The following is a 19,072-nucleotide window of genomic DNA, read 5'->3' on the forward strand; positions in this document are numbered from 1 at the left end:
GGTGATTTGATTCAAAGCAAAGAATGGATCCCATCTACTGGGGAAGATGAGTGTGTGTGTGTGTGTGTGAGGGAGGGGGGTGGGTGGGATGGGGGTGGGTGGGGGGGATGGGGGGGATATGGGGTTTAAGGCTCGGCTAATGAGTACAGGCGAGGATGTGTTTGCTCAGCACCCAGGAGCGTTTGCAGGGAAGTGAATGACACCGAGGGCTCCACACTAAGCTGGCCAGATTGGATCTCTCTGCCACCGGGTGGCGTCTCCGGGGAGCCGCCGCGGGATGCAAATCCAAACACACACACACACACACACGTGAAGTCGTACACACCTGTCCACACACACACACACACACACACACACACACACACACACACACACACACACACACACACACACACACACACACACGCGCGAGAATATTAACACACAGCCAAGGATCAGAAGCCAATTCCAGAGATCTAACTTTTTCCTTTCCCCGAGTAAGCAGTGGCTGGACATGTCTGCTGATTTCACCGGAAAATAAGAGCGCGTGTGTGTGTGTGTGTGTGTGTGTGTGTGTGTGTGTGTGTGTGTGTGTGTCGTGTCGTGTCAAAAGTAAGGGAACACTCCATATTTTTTTCCGTGTACTCAAGAGTTAAGATGCGGTTTTATAGCTGACGTTAAGGTGAGGGAACGCGTCACATCCAAGGGCAGGAAGGTGCTGGAGGGGTAGCACTGCAATGTGTGTGTGTGTGTGTGTGTGTGTGTGTGTGTGTGTGTGTGTGTGTGTGTGTGTGTGTGTGTGTGTGTGTGTGTGTGTGTGTGTGTGTGTGAGAGATCTTAAATTGTGAAAAAAAAAAAAAAAAAAAAGGTCTACATATCTGTTTTTCAAAGGGTAGCTCGTTCTTAAAGTCGCCGTAAGACACTTAAATACCTCGGTCAGTCACTTAGGGTCCCACTGACATGGAAGTGGTTTCAAACGCCAGACATTTGTGGTATTTCGAGTGTCCCGTTGTCACGACAACGCTGCTCAGAAGCACTGAGAGCGCCACGTTTTCGAAAACGCTTCCCGAGGTGGAACTTTTGGGGAAAAAAAAAAAAAAAAAACGCTCCACCGAGTCGACGGCGGACGAACTGCCGTCGCTCATGCGCACAGCGGCCGCCGCGAGTGGATTCTCATGTGTCGTGCCTCCGAGTACACATTCTCCTGGGACTTGGGAGTTTTATTTTGACAGTCACCGTAATAGCAATCCATCTCTGGTCGTTCGTCAAATCGCGGTTTCGCGACGGCCATTCCTTAATATGTTGAGCTGAACTGCGTGAAGATATTTTACAATTTCTAGTAGTATGTCTATCTAGTATCTAGTAGTTTCTAGTAGTATGCTCTGCACTGGATTGGAGTTTTGAGGTACTATGTGGTACTTTTAAAACCTTGTCGAGAAGTCTTTTGTTGGTTTCTTCCCCCCCCCCCCCCCAACACACCGAGTGCTTCTTTCAGTTTTCACAAAGAAAAAAGGAGAGCGCCGCTTTACGCTTGGCACGCCGGTCAGCAACCAGGGTTGCCAGATTTGACTCACCGTTTCCAGCCCAAACAAGGTAAAACCCGCACACCTCACTAAAAACCGGCCCGAATCTCAGCCTGTGTAGAAATCATGTTTATACCATCAAACTATTATATGTGTAAAGTTAAAAGGTAAGAGAATTTGGCTCGCCGATATGAAGGGGGGGGGGGATACCTGCCAAATCTGGCAACGCAGGTCAGCGTGTCCATCCATTTTGAAATGGTTGTTAAATACGAGAAAAAAAAAACATACGGCCGAGGCCGGGGTGTGGGGAAATGAAAAGACTCCTTCAGCCACTCGCTTCCAATCCCATGTTTAATTCAGTGATTGATTTCTTCATTAAAATACATCCCAATCTTAATTATTCTATTAATAATCCAAAAACCTCGTGGAATTTTCTTTTTTTCGCTTTTTTCGAATGTGTGTCAGAGCAGAAAGGAGAAGTGGAGGGGAAGAGCCAGCGGCTTGAAGTTTTAGAAAATGAATCCTAAATGTGTTTTTCCTCTTTCATGAGGTTTGATTTCAGCGGTTTTCTGATCGTCTGAACGGCGCCATAAAAAGAATCACTGATTAATTGATTGGTCAGTTAGTCAGTTAGAGATTGATTGACTAGTTGATCGATCAGTTCTTTGTTTGGTCGGTTAGTCTTTTGGTTCGTGGATTTATAGTTTGGTCAATCGGTTGGTTTGTTTGTTGATTGATAGATTGCTTAGTAGGTTAGTATTTTGACTAATTTGTTCCTATATTAGTTGATTGGTTGGTTGGTTGGTATTTTGGTTGATTGGTGGTTGATTGGTGGTTGATTGGTTGGTTGATTGGTGATTGGTTGGTTGGTTGATTGGTGATTGGTTGGTTGATGGTGGTTGATTAGTTGGTTGATTGGTGATTGGTTGGTTGATTGGTTGGTTGACTGGTTGGTTGATTGGTGATTGGTTGGTTGGTTGATTGGTGATTGGTTGGTTGGTTGGTGGTTGATTGGTTGGTTGATTGGTGATTGGTTGGTTGATTGGTGGTTGATTTGTTGATTGATTGGTTGGTTGACTGGTTGGTTGATTGGTGCTTGGTTGGTATTTTGGTTGATTGGTTGGTTGATTGGTGATTGGTTGGTATTTTGGTTGATTGGTTGGTTGATTGGTGATTGGTTGGTATTTTGGTTGATTGGTAATTTGGTTGATTGGTTGGTTGGTATTTTGGTTGATTGGTTGGTATTTTGGTTAGTTTGTTGATTGGTTGGATAGTATTTTGGTTGATTGGTTAGTTGGTATTTTGGTGCTTGATTGGTTAGTTGGATGATTGGTCGGATAGTATTCTGGTTGATTGGTTGATGGATTAGCTATTTGGAAAATGTGTTTGCTTCGTATTTTGTCTAACCAATTCACAGATCAGTTGACTAGTTGGTTGGACATTATTTTTGGTTAGTTGATTGATAAGGTTGCTTGGTTGGTTGGTTGGTTGGTGTTTCCGCTCTATTGATTGATTAGTTAACTGGAAAACAAATCGTGGTTGGTTGGTTTATAGATTGATTAATCAATTTATTAGTTGGTTAGTTAGGCTGTATTTTGTCTATTTGATTGATAGATTAATTGATAGTTGATTAATTGAGATCGGTAGACTAATGGCCTGATTGATGGGTTGGTTGATTGGTCGATCAGTTGGTGAGGAAAGAAACAGAAAAACAGAGAGAAGAAGAAGCAGTGTTTTTTTCTACTCATAAATTACACACTCTCTCTGGGTTATCCGAGGACACCACCAAAACAGAAAACACAGACGGGAGAGAAAACGGTAAAAAAATGTTTATGGAGTGAGGAATTGGGAAGACAAGAAAGGTGAGCAAAGACACGGAAAGGCAAAGTTGACCAAAAATAAAGGGAAGGAGACGGAAATGAAAAGGTAAGGAAAGGTTAATGGACGGGAGGAGGGGAGGAGGGGAGGGGGGAAGGAGGGGAGGGGGGGGGGGGGGGAGGTACACAGCTGGAAAAAGGAAGGACAGAATCAAATAGGTATAGAAAGCAGTGCGGGGAGGGAAGAGCGTCGAGAAATTGATAAACAGTAGAAGAAGCAAAAGGAAAAAGAGGAGGGCTTAAAAAAATAAAAAAAAATAAAGCAAAGCTCTAGACTAATAAATTGGAGGCTATTCACACCGATCTAAAGAGACCTCTGTGCTGGGTTGTGTGTGTGTGTGTGTGTGTGTGTGTGTGTGTGTGTGTGTGTGTGTGTGTGTGTGTGTGTGTGTGTGTGTGAGGCAGTGGGAGTGAAGCAGCCCTGAGTGTGGCTCCAGATTAATGGGGGCCATTATCTCAATGCCCAAAACACTCAGTGATGAAGAGTCACTGCCTGGCGACGGGCCTCGGCAAATCAATTTGTGACACAGCAGTCACCTGCCCGGGTCAGAGCCCACATACGGCCGGCGTTTGTTGAGGAGGCGGCGGTGATTTGGGTGTAGGGGAGGAGGGGGGAGGGAGGGAGGGCGGGGGGGGGGGGATTTCCATGACGTTACAGTATGTAGTTTAGAGGAAACAAGAGAGAGTTGTATGGTCTGGCATTGAGCAGAGACACGATGGACTCCGTCTCTGGACGACTTATCAGTCCCGTTTTTCCCCGATACGTCAAAATAAACGCCTCAAACAAATGTCTTTTCAGAGTTTTCATGACGTGGGTCGCCCACCGATTGGAGGTGCGAATACAGCTGGAACAGGTGAGTCCGAACTTCACGGAAACAGACATCTATGTGAGAGTTTCATGGTGTAGACACGTTGTTCTGATATGATATAAGGGCGAGAAAGTGCCTTTTTGAAAAAAAAAAATGCAAAGTCGGCAAATGTTCAGAATCGATCCCTGTCCTCCCATATAACTTCCCCCGGACGCCCATCTCAATCTTTTCGCGTGCCATGTATCAAAACATGTCCAATTTACTTGAAACAATGAAAAACAAACAAAAATTCAAGGTTTTTTTTTTGGAGAGAAATCAACCAAATATTTCGAGACTTGAAGTTGTTTGGGTAAAAAAAAAATGTTTATCTTTCATAAATCACACCAACGACCACAAACTGTGAATCTTGAAATTTTGCACACATCAAAAGTAAAACGGTGTGAGTACAAAAGCCTTGTATGTTCACCGGGATACGTCCTTGATCAATGTATCACGTGACTCTCCATATGCAGTACATTTAGTTTTTCAAGTTATTTTTTTTTCTTCCCCTCCTCTGTCCTCTACCTTCACAACAGCTTTTTTATTATTTTTTTTTTTTCTTCTCCCAAACCATCTAAAGACCAAAAGGAAATTATTCTCTCCTTTGCCAGAAAAATCACGAGTCTTCTGAAGGATGCTCTTTCACATGGAGGAGAGGCTCCCCCGTCATTACCTTGAGAGCGCCGGAACCACTCTCAGAAGACGGCTCAGTTATTTATTCGGCTCACGTGGCCTGAGGAACAAAAAAAAAACTAAACATGGAGGATCGAAGAGGCTCGTATACCAGAGGAGAACTGGACTTCCGAGCAAACAAGATGTTAGGAATCGGCCCGCGGACATTGGGGATGTATCCGGCCATGTCGAGATACAAAAGACCAACACCCCTTCAGCCATTTACTGGTTCGTATCTTGAGGGGTACCTCTTATTCCAATTTTCAATATGTGCGAGAAACGTTCCCCTGAGCAAGAATATCTCTCGCAGACGTTGTTTTACGGATTGACCGAATGTTTTATCCAAGGAATTCTGAACTCTGTGGAAACTAGAAAACAACATACGTCGAGTTGAAGCTCGATTTGAATCACCCTACATAGGCTAGGGAACGATCGGCGGGTTTGGGTAAGCTGTAGGGTTAGTACCTTGAGGGGGAAACCTCGCGAGACTGCGATTCCAACTTTCCAATATGCGCAGATTAAAACTTCCGCAATTGTTGTGAATACTCAACGAGCAAGAAAATCCTTTGCAGAGCACTCGATACTGTTTTCCGAGGCACCAAGGATGCAACATACATTCTCCTTGAAGATACGAAAACATGTGTTGCTGTCAAGTTGCCCCGGGGTTCAGAATTCCTTGAATACGCCAATCCGTGAACCCGAAAAACGATAAATTGTCGGGTGAAAATATTGTAGCTCATTCTGGGTACTCCGTAGCTATCGAAATGGTTGCTGGGTAAGGGTTCGAGTGTGTCTTGAGGGGGTAAAGTGCTCAAATCATTTGGAATACTTAGAATATCTTTCGCAAGGCGACTCCATACAGTTTCCCGATCGATTGTAGGAGTGCGTTATGTTTTAGAAACGTCTACCTTGAGCACAGGTGAAGAGCACTCCTTTGGTCATTTTCCCCCCCGACAGTCAATGCGTCACTGAACGTTTCTTCACCACAAGGCTCGGCGAAGACATGAAGTATTCAATCTTTGACCACTCCAAAGCTTGCGTCACTGTTGCCGGGGAGTACGTATCCATTAGACACTTTAAAAAGCACTGATCTAGAAGAACCCCAGACGTGTGTCTGACGCGGGAGTAATACCCTTGCATCTTTCACCTTCCATTAGGAAGCACAAAGACGGAAACGCTCGGGCAGATTTGATGAGTTCGCCCGACCGTGTCAACATGGCCCACGACGGTATTTCCCCCGCGTTCGCGCTGGAGATGAGCTGCCTTACATGTTTTTAAATGTTGCACACCACGCAGTCTTAAAGACTGCTATCTACCGACGGGGACTGATGGGATGAGTGAACCACGAAACATGAATTGCATCGATAACGTGAAGCTGCTGCCTCTTTTCACGCCAATGGAAACAATGGGAACGCGTGTTATCTGGTTCCATTGAGGGACAGATTCGTCTAATAAACGCAAAAGTATCAGCCGATGATTCCCCCTTAACAATCAGCCTATTTACGGAGCTGAATGTCATTGCGTTGTGAGGGTCGAGTTCTGAACGATCCTCGCTCCCTTCACAGGCAGAAACCCGACGAGTGCAGTCGAACTCAATCACGGCAATAAGTAGAGATTTAAGTAACTTCTACCTCAGGATGCTGGGAATCATCCATCACAGGGAACCAAGGGGTTAAGTCCCTCCCCAACAGAAAAAAAAAACCCAACAAAAAAAAAACCGCCGGCTTTAACGGCGGCCAATACAAATCAATGGCACTGCTCGGACTGATGCAGGAGCGCTTTAGAGGCGGGAAATTAACCGAGGAAGGCTTTCATGTGCGGGGGCCACATCAATTAAAGGGTGCGCGGCGTTTTTCCAGGGCGGTTTATCAAGCGGTTCAATGGGAACATCAGTGTGTTTGGATGCGCTTGAGTAACCTCTGACGACTGGGACGGCGTTTCGCAATCGCCGGTTTTACCAAATAATCACCCATCAGTCTTTACGACTGAGGCATTTGACTTTTTTTTATTTTTAGTACATTCAAGTTAAAACATGGAGATAAATATCGTTATTTATCACAAAATAGAACTTTTTTGGGGTGAATATGTCCAGAAAACTACAACGTGACAAGCAAAAGTTGTGCGTTTACGAGTCAAAGTTTTGAAGACAAAGTCCGTTTCCATGGAAACGAGCCGAAACGCTGACAATGACGTAGTTGTCAACATGCCAGGCAAAGAGTTGGAGCTGTTCGTTGTTTTTGTAAAGATTTATTACGGCGACGGTCAACTGCAAAACTACCAAGTCGGTAGTTACTAAGGCCGTAGTGCGCATGCGCAGCAAGAGTGTTCCGGAAAAGTATCCTTTTCCCCCATTTTCACGGAGACAGAGTCAACGCGTTTTTGAAAATTTGCATTTTATCCCACTTCCACGAAGGCGTGAGTATTTTGGAAAATTTGTATTTTCCCCCCGTTTCCACAGAGATGGGATCGACTTGTTTTCAAAAATGCGTTCTGTCTGTGTTGTAGCATTTTCAAAAAGTTGCACTCTCCCATGAGTCCACTGAGACAGAGTTGCAGAGTTTTCACAAATGTTGTTCCCCCCGTTTCCGTGGAGATGGAGTCCGAGAACGATTCTTGGTCCAAAGAACGATCCTTGGTCCAAAGAACGATCCTTGGTCCAAAGAACTCCAAAGAACGACTCTTGGTCCAAAGAACGATTCTTGGTCCAAAGAACGATCCTTGGTCCAAAGAACGATTCTTGGTCCAAAGAACGATTCTTGGTCCAAAGAACGATCCTTGGTCCAAAGAACGATCCTTGGTCCAAAGAACTCCAAAGAACGACTCTTGGTCCAAAGAACAATCATTGGTCCAAAAAACGATTAGTGGCCCAGAGAACGATTCTTTTAAACGTCCTCACACAGCAGAACGCTGCACCAACACCGATTTAACTCAGCGGCAGGATGAAAGTTTTGCTAATCCACAGAAGGGACTGCAGCAGATTTTGTACGTCGCTCCGGAGGGACGTGAAACTATTGTAAAAGACGACTCTCTCGATATTTTGGCCCGGGGATGACGAACACATGCCGCGTGAAAAGTGAACTTTTAATGACACAAAACGTCTCGTCTCTTCCTTTCGCGCTCCTGCCGCATCCCCAGAATATATATTAGCAAATTACACGTATTAACAGTTGCCGCCGTATCGGCTGTAAATCAAACCTCCGCCCGCAGAGCTGATGGGGGAAGCCTCTGCATCGCGGCAGATGTCTGCCTGTGCCGCGTGTAATAGCGGCCCGCGCCCCCCCTCTAGCGCAATCCCAGGAGCTCATTCTCACCATCGAGCAGTCTGGCGGCGTCGCCGGCGAACACAAAACGCGAATGTTCTTTGCTTCCAAAGTCTTTAATTCGAGCATCTCTTGCGCCGTCACTCGCTTCCTGGAGGAATAATGTGCTCTGAGGACAGAGGTCAGGACAGAGTGGGCCCGCCTGCTCCCCCGAAACCTATCATGTCGGTATAAACGATCAGTGTCAAAGCCACGGGGATAATTAGGATCAGCGGGGGCAAATGTGTGAAAGTTTAACGCCGACAGACCCCGAGGCGTGGCGTTTGTTCTCAGGGTGGGAACGTTTACTCGCACCCGGCCGCCACTCTGACTCGCTTTGATGAGATGCCAGACAAATTCCCAGCTGGTCTGGTGATTTCTACCTGTGTTCGAATCTGTCCAATCCTACGTGTTAGTTCCACTACCGGGTACTTTCCTGGTTCCAGACTATGTGACGTCGGCAGACGGCAGGCCGCCGATTGGCCGACGCGTCACGACACAGATGAGTCAAGAGAGCGTCTCGTCCACCCGCCATTTTTTGAAAACTCGGTCACAACAACAAACGCTCACAAACAGAGATAGACGCACAGCCGCGGTGTTTCAGATGAACTGGTTTCCTTGTTAACTGGTGACCGGCGTCGTCGTTTAACCGCATCGCCGTTCACGTTTAAAGTATCCCACAATTTCATTGTCGTATCTTAACGTCAAGCGGCTGCTAACGGCTTGTGGCAGAAGTCACCAGGTAACAGGGGCACCAGTGAAACCGCAACACGTACCCGATGGCGAGCCGCTTACCTTGGCGATCTGGACACACCAGTTGAGCAGCAGCTGCGACCCGATGTTGTCCTTGTGCTCGTGCACGTAGTCCAGGAGGCAGCCGTGCGGCATGAGCTGGGTCACCAGCTGGATGGTGGGGCTCAGGCAGACCCCCAGGAGACGCACCAGGTGGGGGTGCTCCATGCTGGCCATGATCAGGGCCTCCTGGGTGAGAGGGGGGGGACAAGGAAGGGGACAGGGACTAAGTGGTCTGAGGGACTTCAAGACGGAACGATCGATTCAGGTAAGGCAACTCGGAGGTTATTGATGAAGTTCTAATCCGTCTGCTTGGCAAGAATTACAAAGTCTTTTCCACTCAATCGCTTTTCAGAAAAAGTGACGAGTAAATCTGGCTCCATAAAGACTGAGATTACTCTGTGTAGTACGGCGAATGTCAAAATAAAAGTACCAGGTCCCAGGAGAATATGGACTGAGAGTCATGACACTCTGGAGGAAACGTTGTTCTGGTTGTCTCTACTGAGCATGTGCAGAACAAGTATTAACTGCAGCCGTGGTGAGCATGTGCAGAAGCGTTTTCAAAAAGGTGCTCTTTCCCCACATTTCTATGGCGATTAAGTCAAAGTGTTTTCAAAAAGATGCGTTTTCTGTCGTTTCCATGGAGACGGAGTCAGAGCATTTTCAAAAGGTTGCATTTCCCCCCCATTTCTATGGAAAGTGAGTTGGCGCATTTTCAAAAAGTTCCACCTTGGGAGGGTCTAAGCACTGTTGTTGTGTAAACGGACCGGCAGAACATAACAAAAGTTTTGCGCTTTCTACTTGATAACATTATCGTGTTAACGGTCACAATTAGCAGAATTTTGGGCTTTTGGGTGATAAATAGTGGAGTCGAATTTTCTGCAAACCGCACCATATCAGAAAGACTTCCTGTCGAAGGTGGAGCTCGATGCATAAATGAAGACTTCTGGGGATGATGTCAGCATCTGTCCGGAGCGTTTCCGCCGTGAAAAAAAAGGGGGCGGGGCCTCCTGCAGAAGCCCTCTTCAAAGCCCCTCAAACACAGTCCTTTTCATCTATATTTCAGCCCCTATGACACACAGCGGTTCTTCACTGTTGCACCAACACAATTAAAACACCAAAAAGAATGTGAGTCATGCGTGGCGCACGCAGTCGGATTTTTTATTTTCGTTTTTTTTAATCGCCCCCCCCGTTCGGTGTGTGTAACTGCATTTTCTCTTTTCTCTTTACTGCAGCAGATGGACGTAGAAGGTTTGAACAGTTGGGACTCGACGTTGGGTAATTGTTATTGCGGAGCTGCAAGCAGAAGGATGTGTGCTGGTGATGAAGTGTTATGATGGCGAGTGTGTGTGTGTGCACGCGTGTGTGTGTGTGTGTGTTATGAGCAGAAGCTGTGCTTAGTGTCATCGCTTAAAAACACTCTCTTCAGCCGTTCTCGTCTCCTATTGCCTCTCTCGGGCTCGCTCGCTCATTCACACGCTCCGGCATGCGGACACACTCTCTTGGCGGCTCTCTAAAACACTTACACTCAAGGACACACACACACACATACACACACACACACTCCCTCTCTCGCTCTGTCTTTGCATACCGCTCATGGTCGAGGAGTGTATATCCAGGCTTGGCCCCGGGGCAGCTGATAGATAGATGAGGTGCCTTTTTAAATTTAGATGCTAAAGAATGAGCTTAGAGGGAGAGCGGAGGAGCCGGTGAGATTAATTCCAGACCGGGCGACGTGGGCCCATGGGCCAGCGAGACGCTCCTGCCACCATCGCCGGTCTGATTTAAGCAGAGCCTGGCGGCCCGGCGTGGTGGCACTCCGTCTTCACTTTGTAAAAAAAAAAAAACACCTGCGCCCTTCTGCCCCCCCAACCACGACGTTCTTCCACCGGCGCGAGGAGTCGCCACGACCCCGAACACACCACGCTTTAAGTGAAAACGCATTTTGGATCCACACACAGCAATGGCAGAGAACCGTCAAAAAATAATATCTGACAATCTGAGGCACCTGTTTCATGGAGACAATAACGCCATGCGTTGGACTTGTCGGTAGCCAGCTCCTCCAAGGCCACCTGTCCTGTTCTGTCAGGGACATCAGTCGGCTGCTAGCTTAGCCACCAGCGTCAGTCAGCTACTAGCTTAGCCACTGGCGTCAATCAGCTGTTTGCTTGGCCACTGGCGTCAGTCAGCTGTTAGCTTAGCCACTGGCGTCAGTCAGCTATTAGCTTAGCCACTATCGTCAGTCAGCTCTTAGCTTTGTCACCGGCATCAATTAACTCTTAACTTAGCCACGGACGTCAATTATTTGTTAGCTTAGCCACTGGCGTCAGTCAGCTCTTATCTGAGCCACCAGCGTCAATCAGCTGTTAGCTTAGCCACCAGCGTCAATTAGCTGTAAGCTTAGCCACCAGCGTCAATTAGCTGTTAGCTTAGCCACCAGCCTCAATTAGCTGTTAGCTTAGCCACCAGCGTCAATTAGCTGTAAGCTTAGCCACCAGCGTCAATTAGCTGTTAGCTTAGCCACCAGCCTCAATTAGCTGTTAGCTTAGCCACCTATCAAGTTCTGTCCGGGACACATAGCGTTTTCTTTTTAGATTGTGTCCCACCTGGTGAAGTTGAATTACGAACGAATCGTTCAAAAGTTCGCCGGTGTTAGTTAGCAGTTAGCTTAGCCTTGCGATTGCACGGAAGAACTCCAACACCCACAAACCTTCAATTACAAAGACAAACATTGGCCGTATCAAGTTGCCGACCCAATGCGAAAAATATTAATGGGAGATTCGACTGACGTAGAATCGGATGTTGTTGCGAGCCACTCTGGAGGCCGCCATGTTTGTTATTGTCCATTCATTAGGTGTGTGCAGAAGAACTATTTTCTACGTACGCACGAGTCGCGTTTCCATCGTCAACAAGGTGACGTGACCCAAGTGTTTTTACAGAAAGTCTTGACATGGCGACGGAGCGCTCGCGCTCCCAAAATGTTGCTTTTTCAGAGGTTGTCATGGAAACGAACCCCGACAATGCAATGGATGTTTTCACTTGATCGCGTCGTGTCAGCGGGGCTTTAAAAGACCGTGGAGTCGTAAACTACGTCGGGCGAAAGCCTTGCGCTTCCTGTCGACTCTCCGGGCAAACGTTACAAGAACTTGTGTGTGTGCGTGTGTGTGAGTGTGTGTGTGTGTACATGCTGTATGTGTGTGTGTTGGTTTGTCTCGCATCTCCCCGAGCGCTGACCTCCATTACCGCCGCCTGACCCTCCTCGCCGGCTTCGCCCCGGCGTCAGAGGAGAAGCGGCAGAGCCCATGCATGCTCCCGCACGTTGCGTCGGCGAAAGTGTGCGCACGCATGGAAACACACTGAATTAGTGTGTCATTAGGGCCGCCGCGCTTCACATGTCACACAATCAACTCTCCGATCCACATATTTGCCAACACAAGCAAATCGCCCCGCGTCTCTCGCGTCCGAGCGACCCCCCCCCCCCCGCCACCTGGGGAGGCGTTCTGTCACAACCAGCGTGCCGCCTGGTTATGTGTGTGTTTGGGATGTGTGTGTGTGTGTGTGTGTGTGTGTGTGTGAGTGTATTTGGAGCTGGCACTCCAGTTGCTAGTTTCTCAGTGGTGAGGCGTGAGCCTGCCTTTAGATTGCTGTTTAACAAGCCAGCAGACAGAGCATATTGGCTCAGGATGGACAGAGACCCCCGCTGGGAGAAACACAAGGGAGAGGAAGAGAGGGAGAGAGGGACGGGAGGAGGGGGGAAGAAAGTGGGAAGAGGAAAGGGGAACAAAGTGGAAGCATGGTCATGTTGCACAAGGAGGAAGGGACAAAGTGAAGGGTGATGATGGATGGATGGATGGATGGATGGATAGAATATGGATAAATGATAGATGGAGGGATGGAAGAATGGATGGGAGGATGGAAAGATGGATGGATAAATGATAGATGGAGGGATGGAAGAATGGATGGGAAGATGGATGGATGGATGGATGGATGGATAGAATATGGATAAATGATAGATGGAGGGATGGAAGAATGGATGGGAAGATGGATGGATGGATGGAAAGATGGATGGATAAATGATAGCTGGAGGGATGGAAGAATGGATGGGAAGATGGATGGATGGATGGATGGATAGAATATGTATAAATGATAGATGGAGGGATGGAAGAATGGATGGGAAGATGGATGGATGGATGGAAAGATGGATGGATAAATGATAGATGGAGCGATGGAAGAATGGACGGGAAGATGGAAAGATGGATGGAAAAATGAATAGATGGATGGATGGATGTATGGAAGAACACAGCATATTAGATAGATGGACAAACGAATAAAGAGATGGATGGAAGAATACTATATATAGATAGATGGACGGATGTATAAAAATATGGATGGATGGATGGAATATGCATGAAGGATATATAGATGAAGTAATACAACAATGGATTGTTGGATGGATGGATGGATATAAAGATGGATGATATATGGATGAAAAATGGATGACAGATACAAGGATGGATAGATGGATGGATAGATGGAGGAATATAGAGATGAAGGATGAATGGATGAAAACTAGATGGAGGATGGACGGAGGCCATCCAGCATGGCGTGGTGACACCTGGAGTCATGTTGACGTCTGCCACCGTCAATCATGCCGATGGATTTATTGCAAGAAAATAAAGCTACTTTCATGATTTGAAACCAAAATAAAAGCACCAAGTTCTGTAATTTCTATTGACTGCGGCTATAAAAAAACCATCTCAAACTCAAATATTTATTAAATTCTTCATACGACCGTGACAAGAAATGAGGTTTAAAATTCACAATGTGCTCATTTGAAGGGAACTCTGGTGCCATGTGTTGTTTTTTTTCTGTTTCATTCTGCTCTTTGTCATTCGGATGTATTTTCTGACATAAAACAAAGAAGAAGAAGAAGAAGAAGAAAAAAACACGAAACGTTTCTGGGATTCATCAAAACAATGATAAATGCGATGAACGCACACCTGCACCCTCCCTACACCGCCCCGCGATCAAGCGCATCCTTGCCATTTCCTCCTTACCAAGGACTCATCCTTGCGATGGCGGGAAAAACCCCTTTTTGTTTAACAAGGCGAGCCGACCACACACACACACACACACAGACACACTTAATAGATCCTTGGCAAAAGCGAGTCCTTAAATTGAGCCATTACTTCCTGCACATGTTTGGGAAATTGATTATCCATTTTATCTGCGGAAGAAAATTTGGCAAATAGAGAAAATTGGCCTGTTTTCTCCGATCAGCTGTGTGAAATCTGGGGAGAAGTTTTTTTTTTTTTTAACGCTGGCAGAGGACAGAGAGAAGTGGTACATCGTCGCAGCTGAAACTGGAAAATAGTGTTTGGGTTTGGTAAATGACTTAAATCGGTGTTGTTGGTACGGTGACGAGGGTACACGACACAAGAGTTCGGGATGCACCGATACCAATACCAGGCATCGGGTATCGGGTTTGATACGAACACGGGGTACTCGTGAAAGCTACTCGATGCAACCTGACGAGGACTATGTGATGTCAGCAGCAGGTAGACGAGAGCACGAGCGATGTCCACGGTTTGGATTCTTTAACATTAATGACAATGACAAACGTAAGACAGACGGTAAATTATGTTCCGCTAAAATCCGTACAACACAGGCAACTTCATCACCAGAGACGTCACTTATTAGTGTAACAGGTCAGCACATAACTCCCAGTCATGCTGCATGCTGAAGGGTTTCAGGGCTCACACACTAGATTTTATGGCATTTCATAAGTATCGGTACTTGGTATCGGCAAGTAGCAGAAAGATTAGGACTCGTATCGGTACTTGGTATCGGCAAGCAGCTGAAAGATTAGGACTCGTATCGGTACTTGGTATCGGCAAGTAGCCGAAAGATTAGGACTCGTATCGGTACTTGGTATCGGCAAGTAGCTGAAAGATTGGGACTCGTATCGGTACGTGGTATAGGCAAGCAGCTAAAGGTTAGTACTCATATTGGTATTTGGTAACAGCAAGGAGCTAAAGGTCAGTACTCATATTGGTATTTGGTATCGGGAAGGAGCTAAAGGTAAATACTCATATTTGTACTTGTATATGAAAGCAGCTAAAGGTTAGTGTACATATTGGCATTCAGTATAGGCAAGTAGCTAAATGTTAGTACTTGTATCAGGATGTGGTATCAGCAAGTTGCTGAAGCTTGGTATTCGTATCGGTAATTGGAATCGGCACGTGGCTAATGGTTAGTACTCATTTTGGTATTCGGTATAGGCAAGTAGCTAAATGTGAATTACTTGTATGAGGATGTGGTATCAGCAAGTAGTTAAAGCTTGGTTCTCGTATCAGTAATTGGTATCGGCAAGTAGCTAAAGGTTCGTACTCGTATGGTATAGGCAAGTAGCTAAATGTTGTTACTTGTATCAGTATGTGGTATGGGCAAGTAGTTAAAGCTTAGTACTCATTTCAGTACTTGGTTTAGGCAAGTAGTTAAATGTTACTTGTATCAGTATGTGATATTGACAAGTAATTAAAGCTTAGTACTCATATTGGTATTCAGTATAGGCAAGTAGCTAAATGTTAGTACTTGTATCAGTATGTGGTATCGGCAAGTAGTTAAAGCTTGGTACTCGTATCAGTAATTGGAATCGGCCAGTAGTTAAAGCTAAGTATTCATATTGGTATTCAGTATAGGCTAGTAGCTAAATGTTAGTACTTGTATCGGCATGTGGTATCGGGAAGTAGTTAAAGCTTAGTATTCATATCGGTAATTGGTATCAGCAAACAGATAAGAGTTAGTGCTTGTATCGGTACTCCGTAACGACAGGTAGCTAAAGGTTAGTGCTCATACTTGTACTTGTCCTTTATAAAAGTGGTATCGGTGCGTCCCCGATGAGATTCTTCATATAATTTTAAAATAAAGCCGGAAATAAACTCCTGGATTCCAATAAAGCCACATCTCATAAACAAATGCTGTTTTTTTTGGGGGGGGGGTTTTTCCTCTAAGAGAGCTCAGTACCCAGCAGTACGTCGGAGTGGACTTCACTTTATTACAGACGGAGAACCTCATAAGAATTTACCGCTTTGACAGGACGGAGACTTTACGGCTCAGACAGACACCAGCGGTAAAAATACTCACGTCCATGAACTCCACGTTGGCTTTGGGACCGGTGGCCTCGTTGAGGATTTTAATAGCCACGGGGATCTTCACCGTCTCACCTTCCGGGACCCAGATGCCCTGAAATACACATGCAATCACTGTAAATGTACTCCTCCGAGTCCCAATAAACCACACACACACACACACACACATATATATATTATACACACACACACACACACACGCTGGCGGTTTGATTGCTAATGGCTGTGTTTAATGATGTCTGCTGTCCTGCTTGCGTTCCTCCGCGGCGCTGATTCATCCCGATTCATCTCTGCCGGCGTTTGAACTCCGCCGATTAGATATTCACGGCGCGCTCTCAGGTGAATCCACCCAATTAAGCGACGGAGGCAAAAAAAAAAAAAAAAAAAAAAAAGTAAATTAACAAATCTAACAGTTTTGTATTCACTTTACGAGGCTTAAATTTAAAGCACCTGCGACAACCGAGGGGAGGATCGTACCGAACACACCGAATAAAAACGGGATGAAATGAAACGGGCACGTCGATACTGGTACTGGAATTTGGGAGATGGAACGGGCCGTGTTTATTCAGCGGGTTCGCCGAGTTTCGGGGGTTACTATGAATAATTTTCACCAAGGGCAGCGAATCTGGCAAGCAAACAGCCGTTTCCGTTCCAGGTCCTTGAGCTGCCCTGGTTCTCCTGTCCGTCAGGAAGCACAGCCACAGAAAGGAAAATGTTGACGCTCATTGTTTAGCTTGTCGAGTGGAACTACCCCCCCCCCCCCCCCTCCCATTTATCTCTCGGCGCCATCGCGCCGCCGTGGAGGTCGCACGCTCGGATACCGACCTTGTAGACGGTTCCAAAAGCTCCCGAACCCAGAATCTTGACCCTCTTCAGCTCCGTCTCTTTCAGGATGCGCAGCTGCGCCTGGTTCGGGGCCGTTCCACTGGGGGTCAGGGGCTCCACCAGCTACCAAAACACACACACACACACACACACACACATTTTAACAATTCGTCGCACTCTTCACCTCCGTTTGTACCCAAAAAAAAAGGAAGAATTCCTCGTAGCGAACGCCGTTACTCCACACTCAACAACGCTTCGTTACGTCATCGACAACTACTCCTGGGGACGCGCGAAAAGTTGCGCCAAGTTGACTTAGCATTATGCTAATGCTTCAGGCAGCCTCCCGAAATTAGCCTGGACCACGTCCTAAAAAGAAACAGCGACACGTTCAAACCCGCCTTAACAGGAGGTAGCCGCTTTTAGCTAATGCTAATGGCTAAGTGCGGGCTAACTCACGATGACAAAAGAGTTATTTTCTACGATCGCCTCAGTGAGCTAAATGTAGAAAACAAAGTAGATTCACGCAATAGGGCCGTTTAGTACGTTTTTGGCGAGCATGACGTCGCACTTCAGCTCTTTTTGCGCAAGTTTTTCAAGTGAAAATGGAAAAACGTTCGTTGCACTTTGGGGGACCGTTTAAATGACAAATGTGCTCAGAGCTACTGAAAAGTGAGATTTCTCAAATTGTGGAAACGAGGGGAAATCTGAAGGTTTTTGTAAATGCTCCATCGCCATGGGGACAGGGGAAAATGCAACTTTTTCAAAAAGGCACCGACTCGTGAAAAATGCTAACTTTTCGGACATGCTTCCAACTCTGTCTCCTTGGAAACGGAGGATGAAGCACCTTTTTTGAAAATGTCCCGACTTCGTCTCTGTGGAAACGGGAGGAAAACGCAATCTCCCTCCGTTGAACACAACAAACGCACAACTTTTTGAAAACGCTCCAACTGCCGAGCCCTAGAAATGGCGTTGAATGCAATTTTTTTGACAACACTCAGACTCTCTCCGCGAGGAAACTGCACATGCTTAGTAGATGGACAAGACCGACAATGGCGTGTCCCCGTCCACATTGGCTGAGTAGTTTTATCGTTGACAGCCGTTGCTGTTATAGCAATCCAACTGTAGCAATGTCCTCGTGCTCCCATTGTTGTTGTTTACGGCGTATCTTTCTCCGCAACCAACGGTACCCAGCAGTGGCCATTCATGATAACTACATAGTTTTAAGCATTCGTACACGGCCATCCTTTAAAAAAAAATTAAAAAGTATAAAAATGCACAACATTTAACATATACGTTTAGGGAGTTTTTGTCATTTTTGATCCGTAAATCGCAGTTGCGAAGCTTAAAAGTGTCAAAAAGTCAGATCGCTGCGATCGTCTTGGAGACGAAGCGTTGAGATGGACATTTTTTTATTTATTTTTTTACTAAATATCCCAATTACTCAGTTACAAACCAGACAGCAATGTTCCGTGAAACGCTGCATTATCACATTTCACCCAAGCGCTCCTTTTGTTTGAACGGTGTAATGCGGCGGCTGGAAACCCGAAGCGTGGCTTTTATTTCACTTCAAGGGAGAATATTTTTAACCTCTTGCTCTTGGCTCGCGCGAGGCTAAAAGAAAACACATCTGAAGAGCCGCTGGGCGCCTGCAGCGGGGTGCGACCGCTTCCATTTCAAATAATACGTCTCGGAGAGAAATGCACAAGGTGAATACAAAAGGTTTAATAAATAAGCAGCCAAAAAAAAAAAAAAAAAGTGGGACGACTGTCCCGCCCTGATAGTTATTGTTTTTTTTTTTTTTTTTTTGCAGTGCACATTTATGAAATGCAAATGGTTTGTGGAGTTCTGTCGGGAGCTGGCAGTCAGCGGCGCGGACCGCGGCGTGCCCACCGCTAAGCAAATCACAGTCTGGTGTCAGCTGCTATCGCCGTCGACAAAGAGGAGCAAGCTCACCAGCTGTGCATATACAAAACAATTCCAATTCAAGGTTATGACGGGGCCCGCCTCCGCGCCCGCCTCCCTGCCAATAGCAGCTGACACCAAACAGCATCCCGGCAGCTGGCCTGGCCGCCCGCCTCAGCCACAGAAGCAACCGGCCTACTAAAT

The 19,072-nt window shown here is 46.3% G+C and overlaps 1 protein-coding gene across 1 annotated transcript in view; it reads right to left on the reverse strand.

Moving 5' to 3' along the window:
* LOC308127674 (receptor tyrosine-protein kinase erbB-4-like) overlaps nucleotides 1-19,072 on the reverse strand; it is a gene marked incomplete at both ends in the record, with an annotated part of 287,554 nt that overhangs the window by 30,283 nt on the left and 238,199 nt on the right. Inside the window, 3 exons of the mRNA XM_080492871.1 lie at nucleotides 8,994-9,179; nucleotides 16,137-16,235; nucleotides 16,967-17,089. Coding sequence (XP_080348997.1) covers nucleotides 8,994-9,179; nucleotides 16,137-16,235; nucleotides 16,967-17,089 — 408 coding nt within the window. The remainder of the gene's footprint in view (nucleotides 1-8,993; nucleotides 9,180-16,136; nucleotides 16,236-16,966; nucleotides 17,090-19,072) is intronic.

The sequence above is a fragment of the Lipophrys pholis genome (assembly GCF_963383615.2).
Source record: "Lipophrys pholis genome assembly, chromosome: 23".
In the NCBI taxonomy this organism is placed as follows: Eukaryota; Metazoa; Chordata; class Actinopteri; order Blenniiformes; family Blenniidae; genus Lipophrys; species Lipophrys pholis.